Source organism: Stenella coeruleoalba (genome assembly GCF_951394435.1).
Source record: "Stenella coeruleoalba genome assembly, chromosome: 5".
NCBI lineage: Eukaryota > Metazoa > Chordata > Mammalia > Artiodactyla > Delphinidae > Stenella > Stenella coeruleoalba.
In genome coordinates this window covers 1,403,765-1,423,712 of record NC_137150.1, presented here as the reverse complement: position 1 = coordinate 1,423,712, position 19,948 = coordinate 1,403,765, and the positions used below count along the sequence as shown (strand labels likewise).

The following is a 19,948-nucleotide window of genomic DNA, read 5'->3' as shown; positions in this document are numbered from 1 at the left end:
AAAATGAATCAATCAATAAAAATATTCTTATTAGAAATTATCTATCAACATTATAATGAATGCTCTGTACATGAACTGTGGAGAAGAAACCGTGAACATACTTACCTCTTCAAAGCCCATTTCAAATAAACATTCAACAGCTCCTCTGACAGGCAAGAGTCTAGTAGAAAAAGTTGTGTTTCCAATCCGGATAGATCTATATTTTTCATCATTAGGGTTTCTGATTAAAAAAAAAAAAGTCTGATTATATATAACAATTTACATTTTCCACCATGTTTTTGCATTCTTTTTCACATTTTATACTGGCTATACGCCTACGAGGTAGTAGAGATCCCAGCTTTAAAGAAAGAGGATGCACAGTCTAGAAAGACAGACTGATTTTGTGATTCTTACCTTGTACACACTTACTGCAACATTACTGTTTAACTTCACAGCTGATAATATCAATGCTGACGTAAGGGAAACCCATGCGACATTCTATTTCTGTGCTGTTAAAACTAGAGACCTTTATGAGTGTTTAAGTTGCTAAGAAAAAATTCCATGCAAGTTCCAGACAGGGGCAGAAAGTTTTGCCTGTTTTCTTCTGATGGATCTCAGTCATCGAGAATAGCGCCTGATGGACATGTAGATGGTGGTTAATAAATATTTGTGAAACGAATGAATAAAAGAAACTAAGAAGCTATAGACAAATGAATCACAGCTCCTCAAAGACTTTACTTCTGACAAACATGAACCTAGGTATACCTTTACGGTCGCTTGATTTTTCTTTCTTCCCTAGACCAATGGTTGTTTTTACTATAATTTCTGTTTCAGCTAAAGATATATTTTTGTCACAGCAACTATGGTAATAAAATACAGTGAACATATGAATTTTTTACCATGATTAAGATTTTGAATAGTACACATGAGATGAGACCAGCACATGAAAAATCTTTGATTTGAGATTTGTAATAACGTTGATAAATCAGAAAGGCTGTAAAAAAAAAATCAGAAAGAAAATAAAAGGTTGAAGACAATCAAGGTATTATACTCAAAAGGCCTTCTGAACTTAATTCAGGATGATAAGTAGGTTTCATATCTGATACTGACGCCCTTAAAATGGTAGTGGCTTCCATCAGTATGGCATTAAGAAAGACTGAGGCTGTCTCAGGGGTCCACAGAAGCAGTGCTGAGGCTATCAGCCTGGGGTCTGGGATGATGGGGTGGCCAAGTGCTGGCAAATGACCAAACACCTTTGCCCTAAACTTACACATGTTCTCTAGATATGGTGATATAAAAACTAAAACAGAGATTGTTAACTGTAGAAGTGTCAACAAATTTCACATTTGTTTTCCATCAAGCAGTTCCTGTTGCCAAACTGTCATAAATACTACACAAAACTTTTTTAAACCTCTTTTAATTTCAAAAATTACACCAGTTTATTACAGAATATTCAGAGACAAAAGCTCCAAAGTAGTGTTACTTAAAATGTCCAGATTGGTGCTGATCTGTAAACACTTTGCTTTTCATCCATGAGGAGTACAGAAATTGAAAGTATTCAGTAATTATTACAGCAATTTGACACTGCCATGAAATTTTCATTGCATTTTACAAAAGTTATAGGTCCACAAAGGATTGGAAATTAAAAATACTGTTCTTTACTGCAGGTCATTTGAAAATCACAGATAACTGAGAAACACAAAGAGATACAGATGCCTTACTCTTTTATTCTGTGTATCAGATCAGGGTTTCTAAACCTTGGCAATACTGACCTTTGGCCTTTGCTGTGAGGGCTGCCCTGGGCACAGTAAAATGTTTACATCCCTGGCTTCCACACCACACTATATCATAAGCATGCCGCTCTTTCTTACCACTTAAACATTAAACAGTGAACAATCCTACCTTTACCAAAGCTAGTTACAGGTAAATGAGGCATCTTTTCACGACACTCAACACGTTCCACAGGGTGATAAACAATCAGTACCACCAGGATGGTATATCCCACTGGTGCAGAACTGCTTGAGCTAGCTTAGTCTATTTTTTCCCAAGAGTTTCCAGATTTCTACATAATCAAAATCTTTCACTGGGCTTAATTTTCTAATTTTTCTTCCCTTTTTCACACTAAAAAATTCTTATAAAACTTACATGAGCTGTTCTGATATAGCTTATTATTTTGAGACATGTTTCAAAGGGTCGAAGCAGCTTCTCTGCTACAGGCTTTGTATAGCTTAGATTTTCCTCTCTAGTTTCTAACGAACAATGTTCTATCTTTGTACAACATCTGTGGACCTCACATATCATTTATGTGTTTTTCTCACTCAACGTATATTGCAAATAAAAATTTGAAAAATGGCAATAACATCCAGGTACCCAAATCCCAGCTTCCTCTTTTTAAAGGTGCTGAGCAAAACTTCCCTGGTGGCGCAGTGGTTAAGAATCCACCTGCCAAAGCAGGGGACATGGGTTCGAGCCCTGGTCCGAGAGGATCCCACATGCCGCGGAGCAACTGGGCCCGTGAGCCACAACTACTAAGCCTGCGCGTCTGGAGCCTGTGCTCCGCAACAAGAGGCCGCGACAGTGAGAGGCCTGCGCACCGCGATGAAGAGTGGCCCCCGCTTGCCACAACTAGAGAAAGCCCTCGCACAGAAACGAAGACCCAACACAGACAAAAATAAATAAATTTATTAAAAAAATTTTTTGAAAAATGGCAATAACATCCAGGTACCCAAATCCTAGCTTCCTCTTTTTAAATGTGCTGAGCAGGACTTCCCTGGGGGCGCAGTGGTTAAGAATCCCCCTGCCAATGCAGGGGACACGGGTTCGAGCCCTGGTCCGGGAAGATCCCACACGCCGCGGAGCAACTAAGCCCGTGCGCCACAACTACTGAGCCTGCGCTCCAGAGCCCACGAGCCACAACTACTGAGTCCATGTGCCACAACTACTGAAGCCCGCGTGCCTAGAGCCCGTGCTCCGCAACAAGAGAAGCCACTGCAATGAGAAGCCCGCACACCACAATGAAGAGTAGCCCCCGCCCGCCGCAGCTTTGAGCAAGCCCGCGCGCAGCAACAAAGACCCAACGTAACCATAAATGAATGAATGAATGAATGAATGAATGTGTTGAGCAGACCAACTATAGTCTTGAGCACAGACTGATGTGAAAGTCAGCCCCTGAAGCCCTCAAAGGCTTACAGAAGTTGGCCCCAGGGCCATCAGACCTCGGATCCATCAGCTCCCATTTCCTGCCCTTGGAGAAGTGCCATACAAACATTCCTGAACCTCTCGCTTCACAGCATCAGCCTGGAGTGGCCACTCTCCTCGAGCCCATTACTACGCTCAGTATCCTGCGGCATCTGAAGTACCCCTACGGACCTTTAGTTTTGACCTTCTTCTTCCACTAATTTAATTTTCTGTGCAGACTTTTCTCAATATTTTTTGCTATAACTCTTCGATTTTTTTTTCCCTATCTCTGGTGACAATTAACTATTTCTACGACTTTATTATTTATCTTGCTTGTTAGCAATTATCTTGCACCTTAGCTTGAGATTTCTTTTTCTGGTTGTTGGATGATGATGTTGAATGAATGAGGTTTGAAAGGGCAGCAAAACTTCCTAAACCTCACGCAACCATCACTTTGAACACGCTTTGGTGCCTTCCTAGCTGTCTTATCCACAGATAGACAAACTGTTTCATTTACAGAAAATTAGCCTGTGTATTTACAACTGAATAGTAGGAAAAACACCCGCTTTGCACCTCGAAAGTCATAATATACCATATTTCTAAGATTTTACAACATGTTAATAATAAGCCTCCCACTGAGTCACAGCATTCCTTTTCTCAGAAAAGGAAAGCTTAAATGTTTCTCTTTCAGAAATGCTAGGAATTAAATATATCTGAGCATTCTCTAGCTCTCTTCCTCTTTAGAACGCATAATCCCAGGAAGAGTTCTCACAAATGGAAATTTAGTACGTGAGTGCATCCTATAATCTTGCATTTTTATTACTGATGACAAAAGTTGGTTTGTAGGCCATCTGAAAAACTATTTCTAGTCCTTCTGAAAATCTGCTAGTGCGACTTACATGTAAAATTTTCAGAAACATCTCTCTGCCTTTAGAACATCTGGGAAGCATCCCTGGCTCTAACTCCACCATTCTCTGCAGCTGACAACAAGGGAAACATGTGCACGTAAACTAGCTCAACATGAAAAACTGAATGAGACTAACAAACAACACATGTGCCATATTCTCTATTTCTTTCTATCTTTTGCAACAATCTTATAATGTAGGTATTGTTTGTTCCTTTTAAAAATGAGGAAACTGAAGCCCAGTTTACATACATTCTTAGGAAATGGTTGACTGGGACTTAAACCCACTGGTTCGATTACAAACACTCTCCACCATACAAGCTGCCAACAAACTCAGCCATCCTCACTCAGTTTCTCCAGGTGTCAGTAATAACCCAGATGAGAAATCTCAAGTTATTTCAGGTACAGTATTTTGTCTCCTCCCGTTACCAGCTCTACCCCTGGCACTCACTCATCAAGGACTGCCAGTACCTGACTACAATTCTTCTGTTACATCCACAGTTATGCTTATGCTCTGCAGTAGCTTCAGAAGTGAAATCCATGCCTTGTGTCTTCTCACATCATTATTCCACGTGAATTTCTCGTTATGCTTCTTTTTTGAGTCTAGAAACTACAATTACTTTCTGTTGCCTATCATGTCAAATACATGTTCTCTTACCAAACCTTTGTTCTCAGAACTGTTCCACACTAGGTCATCCAGCTATCTCCTCACATAAACACGTAAGTGCTTAAACATTGTCTTGGAATTAATTGTTCTCTAGATTTTATGCTGTGGCTATTTCCCACACCTGTGTCTTTCTCCCAGACGTATTTATTTTCTTTGAAGGAAGAAACCACTTTCCATTCTTGGCCCTTCCCAATCACACCCAATACAGTTCATAACCAGTAACTGTGTGCAGTTTGCAAAGGAAACTAGTGGGAAATCAAATATTGTTTTTTCTTACATCTTTATTGGAGTATAATTGCTTTACAATGGTGTGACAGTTTCTGCTTTATGACAAAGTGAATCAGTTATACATATATATATGTTCCCATATCTCTTCCCTCTTGCGTCTCCCTCCCACCCTCCCTATCCCACCCCTCTAGGTGGTCACAAAGCACCAAGCTGATCTCCCTGTGCTATGTGGCTGCTTCCCACTAGCTATCTACCTTACGTTTGGTACTGTACATATGTCCATGCCACTCTCTCGCTTTCTCACAGCTTACCCTTCCCCCTCCCCATATCCTCAAGTCCATTCTCTAGGAGGTCTTTGTCTTTATTCCTGTCTTACCCTTAGATTCTTCATGACATTTTTTTCCCCTTAAATTCCATATATATGTGTTAGCATATGGTATTTGTCTTTCTCATTCTGACTTACTTCACTCTGTATGACAGACTCTAGGTCCATCCACCTCATTACAAATAGCTCAATTTTGTTTCCTTTTATGACTGAGTAATATTCCATTGTATATATGTGCCACATCTTCTTTATCCATTCATCCGATGATGGACACTTAGGTTGTTTCCATCTCCGGGCTATTGTAAATAAAGCTGCAATGAACATTTTGGTACATGACTCTTTTTGAATTATGGTTTTCTCAGGGTATATTCCCAGTAGTGGGATTGCTGGGTCATATGGTAGTTCTATTTGTAGTTTTTTAAGGAACCTCCATACTGTTCTCCATAGTGGCTGTACCAATTCACATTCCCACCAGCAGTCTAAGAAGGTTCCCTTTTCTCCACACCCTCTCCAGCATTTATTGTTTCTAGATTTTTTGATGATGGCCACTGTGACTGGTGTCAGATGATATCTCATTGTAGTTTTGATTTGCATTTCTCTAATGATTAGTGATGTTGAGCATTCTTTCATGTGTTTGTTGGCAGTCTGTATATCTTCTTTGGAGAAATGTCTATTTAGGTCTTCTGCCCATTTCTGGATTGGGTTGTTTGTTTTTTTGTTATTGAGCTGCATGAGCTACTTATAAATTTTGGAGATTAATTCTTTGTCAGTTGCTTCATTTGCAAATATTTTCTCCCATTCTGAGGGTTGTCTTTTGGTCTTGTTTATGGTTTCCTTTGCTGTGCAAAGCTTTGACGTTTCATTAGGTCCCATTTATTTTTGTTTTTATTTCCATTTCTCTAGGAGGTGGGTCAAAAAAGATCTTGCTGTGATTTATGTCAGAGTGTTCTACCTATGTTTTCCTCTAAGAGTTTGATAGTTTCTGGCCTTACATTTAGGTCTTTAATCCATTTTGAGCTTATTTTTGTGTATGGTGTTAGGGAGTGATCTAATCTCATACCTGTCCAGTTTTCCCAGCACCACTTATTGAAGAGGCTGTCCTTTCTCCACTGTACATTCCTGCCTCCTTTATCAAAGATAAGCTGACCATACGTGCCTGGGTTTATCTCTGGGCTTTGTATCCTTTTCCAAAGATCAATCTTTCTGTTTTTGTGCCAGTACCATACTGTCTTGATTACTGTAGCTTTGTAGTATAGTCTGAAGTCAGGGAGCCTGATTCCTCCAGCTCCATTTTTCGTTCTCAAGATTGCTTTGGCTATTCGGGGTCTTTTGTGTTTCCATACAGATGGTGAAATTTTTTGTCCTAGCTCTGTGAAAAATGCCAGTGGTAGTCTGATAGGGATTGCATTGAATCTGTAGATTGCTTTGGGTAGCATAGTCATTTTGACAATGTTGATTCTTTCAATCCAAGAACATGGCATATCTCTCCATCTATTTGTATCACCTTTCATTTCTTTCATCAGGGTCTTATAATTTTCTGCATACGGGTCTTTTGTCTCCTTAAGTAGGTTTATTCCTAGATATTTTATTCTTTTTGTTGCAGTGGTAAATGGGAGTGTTTTCTTGATTTCACTTTCAGATTTTTCATCATTAGCGTATAGGAATGCCAGAGATTTCTGTACATTAATTTTGTATCCTGCTACTTTACCAAATTCATTGATTAGCTCTAGTAGTTTTCTGGTAGCATCTTTAGGATTCTCTATGTATAGTATCATGTCATCTGCAAACAGTGACAGCTTTACTTCTTCTTTTCCGATTTGGATTCCTTTTCTTCTCTGATTGCTGTGGCAAAAACTTCCAAAACTATTTTGAATAAGAGTGGTGAGAGTGGGCAACCTTGTCTTCTTCCTGATCTTAGTGGAAATGCTTTCAGTTTTGTACCATTGAGGACGATGTTGGCTGTGGGTTTGTCATATATGGCCTTTATTATGTTGAGGAAAGTTCCCTCTATGCCTACTTTCTGCAGGGTTTTTCTGTAGACTTATTATGATTTTGGGCAGCCTCTCTGCTAATGGGTGGGGTTGTGTTCCTGTCTTGCTAGTTGTTTGGCATAGGGTGTCCAGCACTGTAGCTTGCTGGTCGTTGAGTGAAGCTGGGTGCTGGTGTTGAGATGGAGATCTCTGGGAGATTTTCGCCGTTTGATATTATGTGGAGTTGGGAGGTCTCTTGTGGACCAGTGTCCTAAAGTTGGCTCTCCTACCTCAGAGGCACAGCACTGACTCCTGGCTGCAGCACCAAGAGCCTTTCATCCACACGGCTCAGAACAAAAGGGAAAAAATTAGAAAGAAAGAAAGAAGAAAAGAAAGAAAGAAAGGAAGGAAGGTCGGAAGGAAGGAAGATGAAAGAAAGGAGGGAGGGAGGGAGGGAGGGAAGGAAGGACGGAAGGAAGGAAGGAAGGAAGGAAGATGAAAGAAAGAAAGAAAGAAAGGAAGGAGGGAAGGAAGGAAGGAAGAGAGAAGGGAGGGAGGGGGAGAGGGAGGAAGGGGGAGGGAGGGAGGGAGAGAGGAAGGAAGGAAGGGAGGGAGGAGGAAGGAAGGAAGGAAGGAGGGCAAGAAGGAAGGAAAGAAAGAAAGAAAGAAGATAAAATAAAATAAAAGATAAAATAAAATGAAGTTAATAAAATAAAAAGTAATTATTAAGAAAAAAAAATTTTTTTAAGAAAAACAAAACCAGACAGATAGAACCCTAGGACAAATGGTGGAAGCAAAGCTATACAGACAAAATCTCGCACAGAAGCATACACATACACACTCACAAAAAGAGGAAAAAGGGGAAAAATCATAAATCTTGCTCTTAAAGTCCACCTCCTTAATTTGGGATGATTCGTTGTGTATACATGTATTCCACAGATGCAGGGTACATCAAGTTGATTGTGGAGCTTTAATCCGCTGCTTCTGAGACTGCTGGGAGGAATTTCCCTTTCTCTTTGTTCGCACAGCTCCCGGGGTTCAGCTTTGGATTTGGACCCGCCTCTGCATGTAGGTCGCCTGAGGGCGTCTGTTCTTCGCTCAGCAGACAGGACGGGGTTAAAGGAGCCGCTGATTCGGGGGCTCTGGCTCACTCAGGCCGGAGGCGGGGGGAGGGGCATGGCGTGAGGGGCGGGCGTGAGGGGCGGGCCTGCGGCGGCAGAGGCCAGCGTGACGTTGCCCCAGCCTGAGGTGCGCCGTACGTTCTCCTGAGGAAGTTGTCCCTGGATCCCGGGACCCTGGCAGTGGCGGGCTGCACAGGCTCCCCGGAAGGGCGTGTGGATAGTGACCTGTGCTTGCACACAGGCTTCTTGGTGGCAGCAGCAGCAGCCTTACCCTCTCATGCCCGTCTCTGGGGTCCGCGGTTTTAGCCGCGGCTCGCGCCCGTCTCTGGAGCTCCTTTAAGCAGCGCTCTTAATCCCCTCTCCTCGCGCACCAGGAAACAAAGAGGGAAAAAAAAATCTCTTGCCTCTTCGGCAGGTCCAGACTTTTCCCCAGACTCCTTCCCGGCTAGCTGTGGTGCACTAGCTCCCTGCAGGCTGTGTTCACGCCGCCATCCCGAGTCCTCTCCCGGCGCTCCGACCGAAGACTGAGCCTTGGCTCCCAGCCCTGCCTGCCCCGGCGGGTGAGCAGACAAGCCTCCCAGGCTGGTGAGTGCCGGTCGGCACCGATCCTCTGTGCGGGAATCTCTCCGCTTCGTCCTCCGCACCCCTGTTGCTGTGCTCTCCTCCGCGGCTCCGAAGCATTCCCCCTCCGCCACCCGCAGTCTCCACCCGCGAAGGGGCTTCCTAGTGTGTGGAAACCTTTCCTCCTTCACAGCTCCCTCCCACTGGTGCAGGTCCCGTCCCTATTCTTTTGTCTCTGTTTATTCTTTTTTCTTTTGCCCTACCCAAGTTCGTGGGGACTTTCTTGCCTTTTGGGAGGTCTGAGGTCTTCTGCCAGCGTTCAGTAGGTGTTCTGTAGGTGTTGTTCCACGTGTATATGTATTTCTGGTGTATCTGTGGGGAGGAAGGTGATCTCCGCCTCTTACTCTTCCGCCATCTTCCCCTTGTCCCCCCGAATTTAGTCAAATATTGTTTTTTAAAGAATGAATGAAGCAAGTTTCCTAGGGAACCCACATGGAATGCCAGTAAAACTACTGCAGATCTTTGAAAGGCAGATACTGAGGAAAGCTGATTTTTATCTATAAGTCAGTGAACTGAAAAAACGGTTCAAACCCATGGTACACTGTGCATGCAAATTAGTATATACTTCATTGTATAATTTCATTAGCTTTACGAGCCTTAGTTGGGGAATAGGATAAACATCATCTGAAGCAGAAATTTCAAACTTAACCCAAAGTATTATTTTCACCAGTGTATAGTGACAAATATCACTGTTAACACCAACAATTAAAAAACTGCAAATGAAATTCTCAGTTCAGCACTCACCCTATAAAATACTATGTCAGATCCTGAGTTAGGAGCAAAGGATATCAAGACAACACCCCTTATCGCTCATGCTAAATGTGTTCCTAAAACAGCAAAAGAAACGATGGTTTCCTCTATTCTCAAATAAGTTAGATTAGCCTGTCTGTAATGCAGTGTAGCTAAGGGATCAAGAAGAGGCCTGGGGCTTTTCTGTTAAGAGGCAAGCAAATCACTGGACTTGGAAGCAGAAGAAAAGGTGAGGTTTTTTCCCCCCCTCTGAAGACCAAACGAGTTTGAACTGTAAGAATGAGGGCAGGGGGCTTCCCTGGTGGCGCAGTGGTTGAGAGTCTGCCTGCTGATGCAGGGGACACGGGTTCGTGCCCCGGTCCGGGAGGATCCCACATGCCGCAGAGCGGCTGGGCCCGTGAGCCATGGCCGCTGAGCCTGCGCGTCGGGAGCCTGTGCTCCGCAGCGGGGGAGGCCACAACAGTCAGAGGCCCGCGTACCGCAAAAAAAAAAAAAAAAAGAATGAGGGCAGGAACTAATACTATTACTTAAGACAAACTAAAAAGGGTAGTTTTTCATACCATCTCCAGTTATATGAGTTCCAGACTCCTAATTCCCTTTCTGGATAAAAAACGTTTTTAAGATAAGAAACATAAGCCATCGTAGAGACTATAACATACACTGACAGCATGCCACGTTTCTTCTATGAGTTTGGTAAACACTCATAATGACGATAATGATGGAAAAGACTTCCTTCCTCAAAACACCTTGATCTCAGCATTTGTGGTTTCCCTGGATTGAAAGCAGAAGTGAATCCTCATTACAAGGGCAACTCCCTTTTCTGAAGAATGGGGTTTAAATAGTTTGGTGGCTTTCCAGATGGGAGGTGCTAGCTGACGGCCTCTGGAGAACTCTGCCTCGGAGTTCACTGTGCAGAATCCTCTGGCATCCTTGCGCTCTGAAGAGCTGTCAGAGCTCCCAGGGCTGAGAAGGTGAGCTGAGAGGGTGTCACAGAGGAGGAAGGCGGCCCCCATGTAGGTCTTAACTGTGCAGCTGTGCACAGTGCACATGCTGCATCCCTCTCTGCATCTGTCACACAACAAGGGCTCAATATGTTCTTCTTTCAATTCACTTTTTAAATCATTAATGTTGCCTATATGAGCCATATTAAAACTGCCATGGGTTAAGACACTGCACTTGTAACTAAGGTCTCCAAAACTGGGTCACGTGAAATCTATAACCTTGACACTGCGAAGGATCTCCTTTTAGACTTCAGGCCAATACATCCACCCCTTAGAAAAGCAAGCGCACCAGGGGCTGGGGGGCGGAGGGCAGAGCCTATATGATCACGGCGCCCTGATAAACGAGCTAACAGCACTAAGGCGGAGGCACGTGGGGCTCCTTTTCCCTCCCCCACACATCCCGTCCCTCAGGACACCACATCATTTGATCTAAGAGTGGAGGGACGTAATGCTTCAAAATGACTAATAAAACTTACTTCCCAATTCCCCAAATATGTAAGGTTCCTTAGAGGTCTAGAAGTGTGCTCAGAGTAAAAGGAAACAAACTACTCTTAGCCAAGGTTATCCTCACAAACACCACGGTAGTGTTAGGCTCTAGTATTAGGATATTCACAAAACGCTGGGAAGAAAACATCTTGTCCGTGGCAAACTTCTGAGAAGCCCAATGGCAACTGAAGGCTGCTGGTGGGTAAAACGCACCCAGTGGGGATGAAACGCTGTCGCCGCTCCTGTCCTGACACGTAAGACTGTTCAAGCGCCGGACCGAGGCCAGAGCCCGGGGCGCGCCTTCCCCTCCTCCGCCCCGCGCGTCCCGGGACCCGGCTCGCCCTGGGCTCCGCGACAGCAGGTGTCCGGTCACAGGTGCAGAGACTCCCTCCGCTCCGGCGGGGCTGGGCCGGGCGGGTCTCCAGGCCCCTGGCGGGCGGCCCCAGCTCCCCCCCCGCCGCCCCCCTGAGCGGGAGCCAGGCCCGGGGCCCTCCCGGCCTCCGCGCCCCCGGGGCCGGCCGGGCGCCCCCAAACCCGGCCGCGCGTGCGCCGCGCCCCGCCCGCTGGCACGCGTCCCTCCCGCGGCCCCGCACCTGAGGATGTTGTCCGCGTAGGTGAGCAGCAGCTTGGAGGCCTCCAGGAAGGTCTCCGGGGTGTTCTGACAGAGCTCGGCCACCGCCGGGGACGCGGACCCACAGGAACTGCCCAGCGCCGCCGCCGCCATACTCGAGCGCGCGGCCGTGACCCCCCCCCCCCCCGCCCGCACCCCGTGCGCTCTGAGCAGGCGCCTCAGCTCGCCGCGCTCTGCGGCCGGCCGGGGGGAGGGGGCTGGTCTCCAGGGGCGGGGGCCCGGCCGAGAGGGAGGGGGCTGGTCTCCAGGGGCGGGGCTCGGCCGAGAGGGAGGGGGCTGGTCTCCAGGGGCGGGGCTCGGCCGAGAGGGAGGGGGCTGGTCTCCAGGGGCCGGCCCGGCCGAGAGGGAGGGGGCTGGTCTCCAGGGGCGGGGCCCGGCCGAGAGGGAAGGGGCTAGTCTCCAGGGCGCGGGGGCGCGGGGGCGTGCAAGGCTCGTGGCGGGGGGCAGGGCTCGTTTGTGGGGGGGTGGTCTCCAGGGGACGGGGGGTTTTCCAGGGGGTGGGGTCTGATATCCTGGGCTGGGGACTCGGCGGGAGGTGAGGGGGACGGCTGGTCTCCAGGGGGCGGGGACTAGTATCCGGGACCGGTGGAGTTCGTCTGGGAGGAGCTGGGGGCTGTTTGGGGCCGTTGGGGGCTTGGGCCGACAGGGGCCTGGTTGTCAGGGCCTGGGGGCTTCGACCAGGCTGGGGTGTGGGTCTTGGTCGTCCGGACCGAGGGGCTTTGCCCATGTGTGTCTGGTGGTCTGGACCGCGGGGTGGGGTGGAGGGGCGGGGGTTTCGCGCAGGGGTAGGGGGTGCTGGCTGGTGCATCGCAGGAACCCAGGTTCCTTGGCGCCTCGGGGCCGGCCTCAATAGATCCAGCCAGACGGTGGAGAAACCCCCTATATTCCAACCACCCCTTTGCCCCCAGATGAAACTATTCTACAGCTTCCTCCTCGCAGATGGTCAGGCCTTCCTAAGTAAATGTGGATGAAAGACCCCAGAGGGAAGCAGAAAACCACGTTCAAAACCAAACACATAAACTCTGCTGGGTTTCTCCTATATGGATTTTTTTTGGAATTAGATAAATGATTGAAAATCTCTTGCATAAGTCCCAGCTCAGAGAATATGATGCCTCTGTAAAGAAGTTTTTTTCTAAACTGCAGTTTGCAACATAGTGGGTTGTGGACTCCACTGACCAAAGTAAAACACATATCCAATAAGGACAAAGTAGAATGGAATGGAGGAGAAAGGAAAGACAGCAAAATTATGCATCCCATGTAGTAAGTGTACGTATTAATTTGTGACCTTGTTTCGCAGGTAGATCCTGTGATCAGTGTCCTTTATTCCTCTTAAAAGAAGAATCCTAACATCTTTAATCCATCATCTACCTCTCCATGACCTTGAAAGTGTACTTTACCAATGCCTTCTTTCTTTTCCAAACCTGAACAAATGTTTTTCTTGACACTATATATTTTTAAAAGTTGTTTGCCTAAGTAGCTTCTTTGAATATTCTTGATGCTTTATTGTCAGTTCGCTTTTTAAATTTGAAATTTTCTTCCAGTGTCTCTGAGCAAGACCCTGAGCAATAACCACCCACTTCAGTTACCATTCACTTGCCAGATACATGTGAGGAGTTTTTAATAAATATGTAGGTTTTTGGACCAGCTTCCAACAATAGTGTTTAACTGATAGTGTGTTGCTAGCTGCTGTAACTGAAATTTTCAGTGACGTAACATGAGAAATTTCTTTCTTGTTCATAGAAGAGGTATCATTTGTCAGTGAGCAGCTTTCCTCCAGATAATGATGCAGGGCCCCAGGCTCCTTTCATCCCATAGAAGTCAACAAACATTTTCTATAAAGGACCAAATATTAAATGTTTAAGGGTTTGTGGCCATAGGGGCTCTGGTTCAACTATTTAACTCTGCCTTTGCAGTTGTTCCATAGGCAATACAGTTTGCCCTTGAACAACGTGGGCACCAACCCTCCAAGCATTCAAATTCTGTGTATAACTTCCTCTGTATCTGAGGTTTCACTGTATCTGTGGTTCTGAATCTGAGGTTGCAACTCACAGTGGGCCATGTAGCACTGTAGCATTTACTGTTGAAAAAAAATCCTCATATAAGTGGACCCATGCAGTTCAAACCCGTGTTGTTCAAGGGTCAACTGTACTTTAAAATGAATGTGTATGGGTATGTCCAATGAAACTATTTACAAAAACAAGCAGCCTTCTGGATTTAGCGTGTGGTTTGCTAACTACTGCTATATGGCCACAGAGACTTTTGCATTTAGTTAGTGATTGGGCAGAAAGACCGCATACCTGCTTCTTAACCACATGGGCCCAGAAATGACAAACAGCGTTTTCTCTACTGTATCATTAGTGAAAATGAAGCCCCACCTAGATGAAAAGGGAGGGAGACTGGGAAATGTAGTCCTTAGCTGGACAGGCACCACCCACAACTCTGGGAATTGTGGGATGGGAGGTGGGAGGCCTGGGATGTAACTAGCTGTCTCTATTACAAACAGTATTCCCCTTGAGTTTCTTCTTTCCATCAGCACACTCATTTATTCTTATAATAATTGTATAAGGTTATCATATACTATCTAGTATTTATGACTTTTTTTAAGGCTACAGAACACTTTTTTTTTTCAAATAAACCCTTAGGAGGAAACCTAGTATATACAAAACACCAAAGTGGAGGCGCTCTAGAACTGAAGCAGGAATGCTTGTGTGGTGGGGGAGGAATAGAATGTTATCAACTTAGCTTTCCCCTTGAGTAGATAATGGCTTTAAGGTACTTTTGTGAGGGACATGCAACCACAGTGTGAAAACCAATGCCATAAAATTAATGCTGTTAAAATAATGTACAGTCCATAAAATCATAGAAATCCTCATTTCAATGGTAATTCACTAAATTATTGTTTATTTTAATTCACCTGAATTTAAATCCTTCCCAATTACTTTTTTTTTTTTTTAATTTATTTCTTTTGGCTGCATTGGCTCTTCATTGCTGCGCGCGGGCTTTCTTTTTAGTTGCAGCAAGAGGGGGCTACTCTTCGTTGCGGTGCACAGGCTTCTCATTGCAGTGGCTTCTCTTGTTCCAGAGCATGGGCTCTAGGTGCGCAGGCTTCAGTAGCTGAGGGGCACGGGCTCAGTAGTCGTGGCTCGCGGGCTCTAGAGCGCAGGCTCAGTAGTTGTGGCGCACGGGCTTAGTTGCTCCATGGCATGTGGGATCTTCCCTGACCAGGGCTCAAACCCGTGTCCCCTGCATCCGCAGGTGTATTCTTAAGCACTGCACCACCAGGGAAGCCCCCCAATTACTCTTTACTTTGAGTAACTACTCTCTTGGATACCACCATCTATGAAGCTGCTAAGGGAATTTATTATAACAAAGGACTTGGCTCATTCTTTTCCCTGTCTGCTTCTTCCACTTAAGTCAAGTTGAAAGTATTTTGATTCTTCAGTTTCCTTTAGAAAAGTTAAAGGTTTTAAGCTAGTCAATGTCTTTATACCCACCATTGCTCCAAACACATAAAAGGATGTTCTAGTATTAAATCAGCTTTGAACTTCCTGTTCATTCACTTGATTTTTTTTTTTTTTTTGCTTCAAGATAATGAATTTCTTTTTAGGATTCCAGCTTTGTTAAGAACATCATCTTTAGAGTTGACATATGGTGGCACTATTCTTAAAATGAAATAAAGATATAACTCACTGAAATTTCCCCAGGATAGGTTTTGTCATAAAAAAGAAAATGTTGGGACTTCCCTGGTGGCTCAGTGGTTAAGAATCTGCCTGCCAACGCAGGGCAAACGGGTTCAAGCCCTGGGCCGGGAAGATCCCACATGCCGCGGAGCAACTAAGCCCGTGTGCCACGACAACTGAGCCTGCGCTCTAGAGCCCGCAAGCCACAACTGCTGAGCCCGTGAGCCACAACTACTGAAGCCAGCATGCCTAGAGCCCGTGCTCCGCAACAAGAGAAGCCACCACAATGAGAAGCCTGCACACCTCAAAGAAGAGCAGCCCCTGCTCGCCGCAACTAGAGAAAGCCTGCGCGCAGCAACAAAGACCCAACTCAGCCAAAAATAAATAAATATATTTTAAAAAAAAAAAGAAAATGTTGACCTCAGTAAAGGTTATTGGCAAGGAGAAGGGTTGAAGCCTCTCAGGAATTGATGTGGTAGCTCACTACTGTGTGACTGTATTAAGTAATTAAGCAACTATTATTTATTGAGCACATGCTGTATGCAAAGCAGTCTGAGATGGATGACATAAGAAACTTTTAATCTAGTAGGAAGGACAAAATGAATAAGAATACCTTACATACAGATAGCCCTTCAGTTGATGAAACAGAGTTACTGTGAAAAAATCATTTGGTAAGAAATGCACAAAGTGGTATATGCATAAGGGTATGTGTTTATTAATTCATTCTGTAATTCATTCATTCACCAAATAGTTATGAAGCCAATGGCCGTGCGCCACACACTGTGAAGCAGGGGAGGAGATGAGCACAGGCCCCGCCTTCATAAGAGTCATCGAGTTCGAGCACTGGTGAGACCAGCAGTATCAGCATCACCAGGGAACTATCAGGATATTCTCAAGCCCCACCATTAAAGATGAGGCCCAGGGCTTCCCTGGTGGCGCAGTGGTTGAGAGTCCGCCTGCCGATGCAGGGGACACGGGTTCGTGCCCCGGTCCGGGAAGATCCCGCATGCCGCGGAGCGGCTGGGCCCATGAGCCATGGCCGCTGAGGATGCGCGTCCGGAGCCTGTGCTCTGCAACGGGAGAGGCCACAGCAGTGAGAGGCCCGCGTACTGCAAAAAAAAAAAAAAGATGAGGCCCAGCAATGTGTGTGGTAAGCCCTTCAGGTGATTTTGGTGCACGGTAAATTTGGAGAACTATTAGTTTAGAAGAAGGAAAATTCCTCTGTGGTTGCAGTTTCATGGAAGAAGAATTTGAAAAGAACCCTTAAATTGGGAGGTTAATGAGATGAGGAAGGGCAGGACTTTCCAGCTGTGGGAGGAAATGCCCCCAACACACATTTAATTAAGGACAGCATCCTAGCACTCTCTCCTCCGTGCCACTGCCTTAGTTTAGGGCTTCACCAGTCTTTTTTAAATTTTTTTTTAATATTTATTGGAGCATAGTTGCTTTACAATGTTGTGTTAGTTTCTGCTGTTCAGCAAAGTGAATCAGCCATATGTATACATATATCCTCTTTTTTGGATTTCCTTCCCGTTTAGGTCACCACAGAGCATTGAGTCCCCTGTGCTATACAGTAGGTTCTTATTATTATCTATTTTATACATAGTAGTGTACATATGTCAATCCCAAGCCCCCAATTCATCCCCTCCGTAGAGCCTCACCAGTCTTAACTCTCTTCCCCCATGTCCACTCCCACATTCCCCAATCCCCCTGCACATGCTGCAACGATGATCTTTCTAAACCACCCATCTGATCATGTTATTCTTCTGCTGAAACGTTTTCTATGGCTACCCCTTGCCCACATGTAACTGAGCAGGACCCTATGAGGCCTTCCCAGAATAGACCTCCACCCACATCCTACACCTGCCTTTTGTTTGTAGAAAAACTTTAGTTGAAGAATAACCAGAGACGTGAGAAAATGCAGAAGGAAAGGAAGACAATCAAGTAAGACCAAATAACAATACTTTAGCCATTAAACAGTCAAGGACCTTTAGTTCTTCCTCCAGGACTATAGAGAATATTCTGAGCCACATCCTTTGAGCTGTTTTGCAGATACTGAAAACCCCACAAGGTGGAGGAAGTTACCTGTCTGCTGCCCACAGGCATGTAGACCTCAGACGGGTTGGAACCAGAAGGCTGACGATGCCGACTCCCCATTACCTCACCACCAACCAATCAGAATGTCCACGAGCTGACCACGCCCTGCTCCTTGAACACCGTAAGACTTCTCTCGACCCCCTCCAGGGCGGGGCGCACAGTCTTGAGGACACGAGCCCACTGTGGCCTCCTTTGCCTGGCAAAGCAATTAATCCATTTCTTTCTACTTCACCCAAAACTCTGTCTCCGAGATTTCATCTGGCACCAGCGTAGAGGCCAGATTTCAGCAACACACACTCTACCGCCAAATGATGTCATGAGTCAGGCAAGAAACTTGAATGTACTAAGTGGCTTTGTTCAAGACAAAAGAACTAGCAGAGTCCGGTGAAGGGAATGAGAGAGTTTACCATTTCCTTCCTAGAGGAATTTAGATTCAGTAAAAGAATGTTGCAGTCCATGTTAGACCAGGGCTGCCTGCATGTCATTTCTGACCTACAGGATCAAATCCAAAGTCTTCTGCACAACATCCAAGACTTTTTCAGATCAGCCCCTGCTTCACTCTCATGCTTTCACTGTTGCTTTGTCCCACACCTCACATCCAGCATTGGCCACATTGAACTACTACTAGCAGTTTGTGGAAGATATCAGGTATCCAGGCCTTTGTTCTACTCTGTCAGGATGCCCTTTCCCACCAAATTTACTAGACAAACATGTACTCATTTTCAAGATGCAGTTCAAAGGTCAACTTTTTTGAAGGCTTTCCTGACTTTGGAAGGTAGTATTGACCCAGTTGTCTCCTTTGTATTATTATAATTCTGTCATATTCTTCTATTCCAGCACCTGTTTCAGTGGTTTGCACATATTTGTCTCCATGGCTGTTTCCTTAGACTATGAACTTCCTGAAAGCAAGAACCATACCCTATTCATTTTCATATGCCAGCTTCTAGCACAGCTTAGGAAGAAAATGAATGTTGAACAAAAGAAAGTACAAGCAAAGATACAGAGATGAAAAAAGACAAGCTGAAGTCAACCTAGAGATGATAAGATCACTTTTGCTGGGTGTTGGGCTGCACCCTGCAGGCCTGCAAGCCCTGGGCTTACCCAGCTTCAAGACAAAAGAAAGAGCCCAGAGTCAGTGACAGAGACACCAGTGGTTTAGTGGATGGGGGGATCTTACATGTCTGAAGCAAGGTCGTGGAGTGACACCCCACCGTCTGCAGCAGACGGTGGGCAGGACATGGCAGCAGTCTTTGCTCCTGGGGGAGGGGGAGGTTACCAGTTATAGGGCAATTGATGTCAGGTTGGCTCATCGGTTACCAACAGTGAGGCACGCCCCTCACTGCTTCTTTGATGAACTCTCACATTACAGAGGTTCTGATCTAAAGATTAGTCACCAGCTGGGGCTGGGGGCAAGTCTGTAGGAAGGTCAGTCGCGTGAGTAGGGTGTAGGTGAAGCAGGCACTCGTCAGGCAGAGGATGTACAGAGTGCAAGAGAACAGCCGTCTTGGGTGGAAATCTATTTTAATAGAGAATGGGAACTATATCTGGAAAGATAGTTTTGAATCACATTACAAAAAATTTAAGTAAACATATGTCTGAACAAAAGGCTATGGCAAGTGGAGCCTTTTTGAAGATTTTGGTACTTTAGCTAAAACACCATGGTATTTTAACAAGGAATATGGTACTAAATCATACAGTATAGCTATTAGAATACCATAAAATCTGTCACCCCTTTCCAGACCAAAGGAAAGATCAGAGGTAGAAACAAAAATGAAAAGACTTTTGGTGGCTTTACTTTCCTACAATTTTTTTTTTCCGTTTTTTGGCCACACTGCACAGCTTGCAGGATCTTAGTTCCCCAACCAGCGGAAGCGGGGCGTCCTAACCACTGGTCCGCCAGAGAATTCCCTCTACAATATTTTAATTGACTTGTCACTTCTTATCCAAGATAATTTTGTGATGTTACAAAAGAAAAAAGAACAGCATGTTAAAACTGTGTTTCATATGAGTTTGGCTTCAAAAAATATTTTAGGACTTTTCGCACTATGATTTTAAAATATTATATAGCCATGAAGAGAGGAGAGAGCAAGTTCGGGTACCTCTCACTCCTTAACTTTTAGTTGTATTTTATAACCACGTTTGTTTTAATTTCTCTTAAAGTAACTCTATCGTCACTGAAAGAAGGTCAACCTAAGAAGTGACTGAATAGGCCTTGGATCAAAGATGACTCAAGGTCATACTAGGGAACTACTTTAGAAAAAGTCTATTTCCAGACACATTTAAATCCAGTACTAACTAGGAAAAGCTAAGC

The 19,948-nt window shown here is 45.1% G+C and overlaps 1 protein-coding gene across 3 annotated transcripts in view; it reads right to left on the bottom strand.

Moving 5' to 3' along the window:
- NGLY1 (N-glycanase 1) overlaps positions 1 to 11,966 on the bottom strand; it is a 59,558-nt gene extending 47,592 nt beyond the window's left edge. For all 3 annotated transcript variants that reach the window (XM_079921166.1, XM_079921168.1, XM_079921167.1), the window contains exons 1-2: positions 11,823 to 11,966; positions 106 to 220 (exon numbers count right to left, since the gene is read on the bottom strand). In XM_079921166.1, coding sequence (XP_079777292.1) covers positions 106 to 220; positions 11,823 to 11,953 — 246 coding nt within the window. In that variant the 5' untranslated portion in view covers positions 11,954 to 11,966. The remainder of the gene's footprint in view (positions 1 to 105; positions 221 to 11,822) is intronic.
- Between the last annotated feature and the right edge of the window lie 7,982 nt (positions 11,967 to 19,948).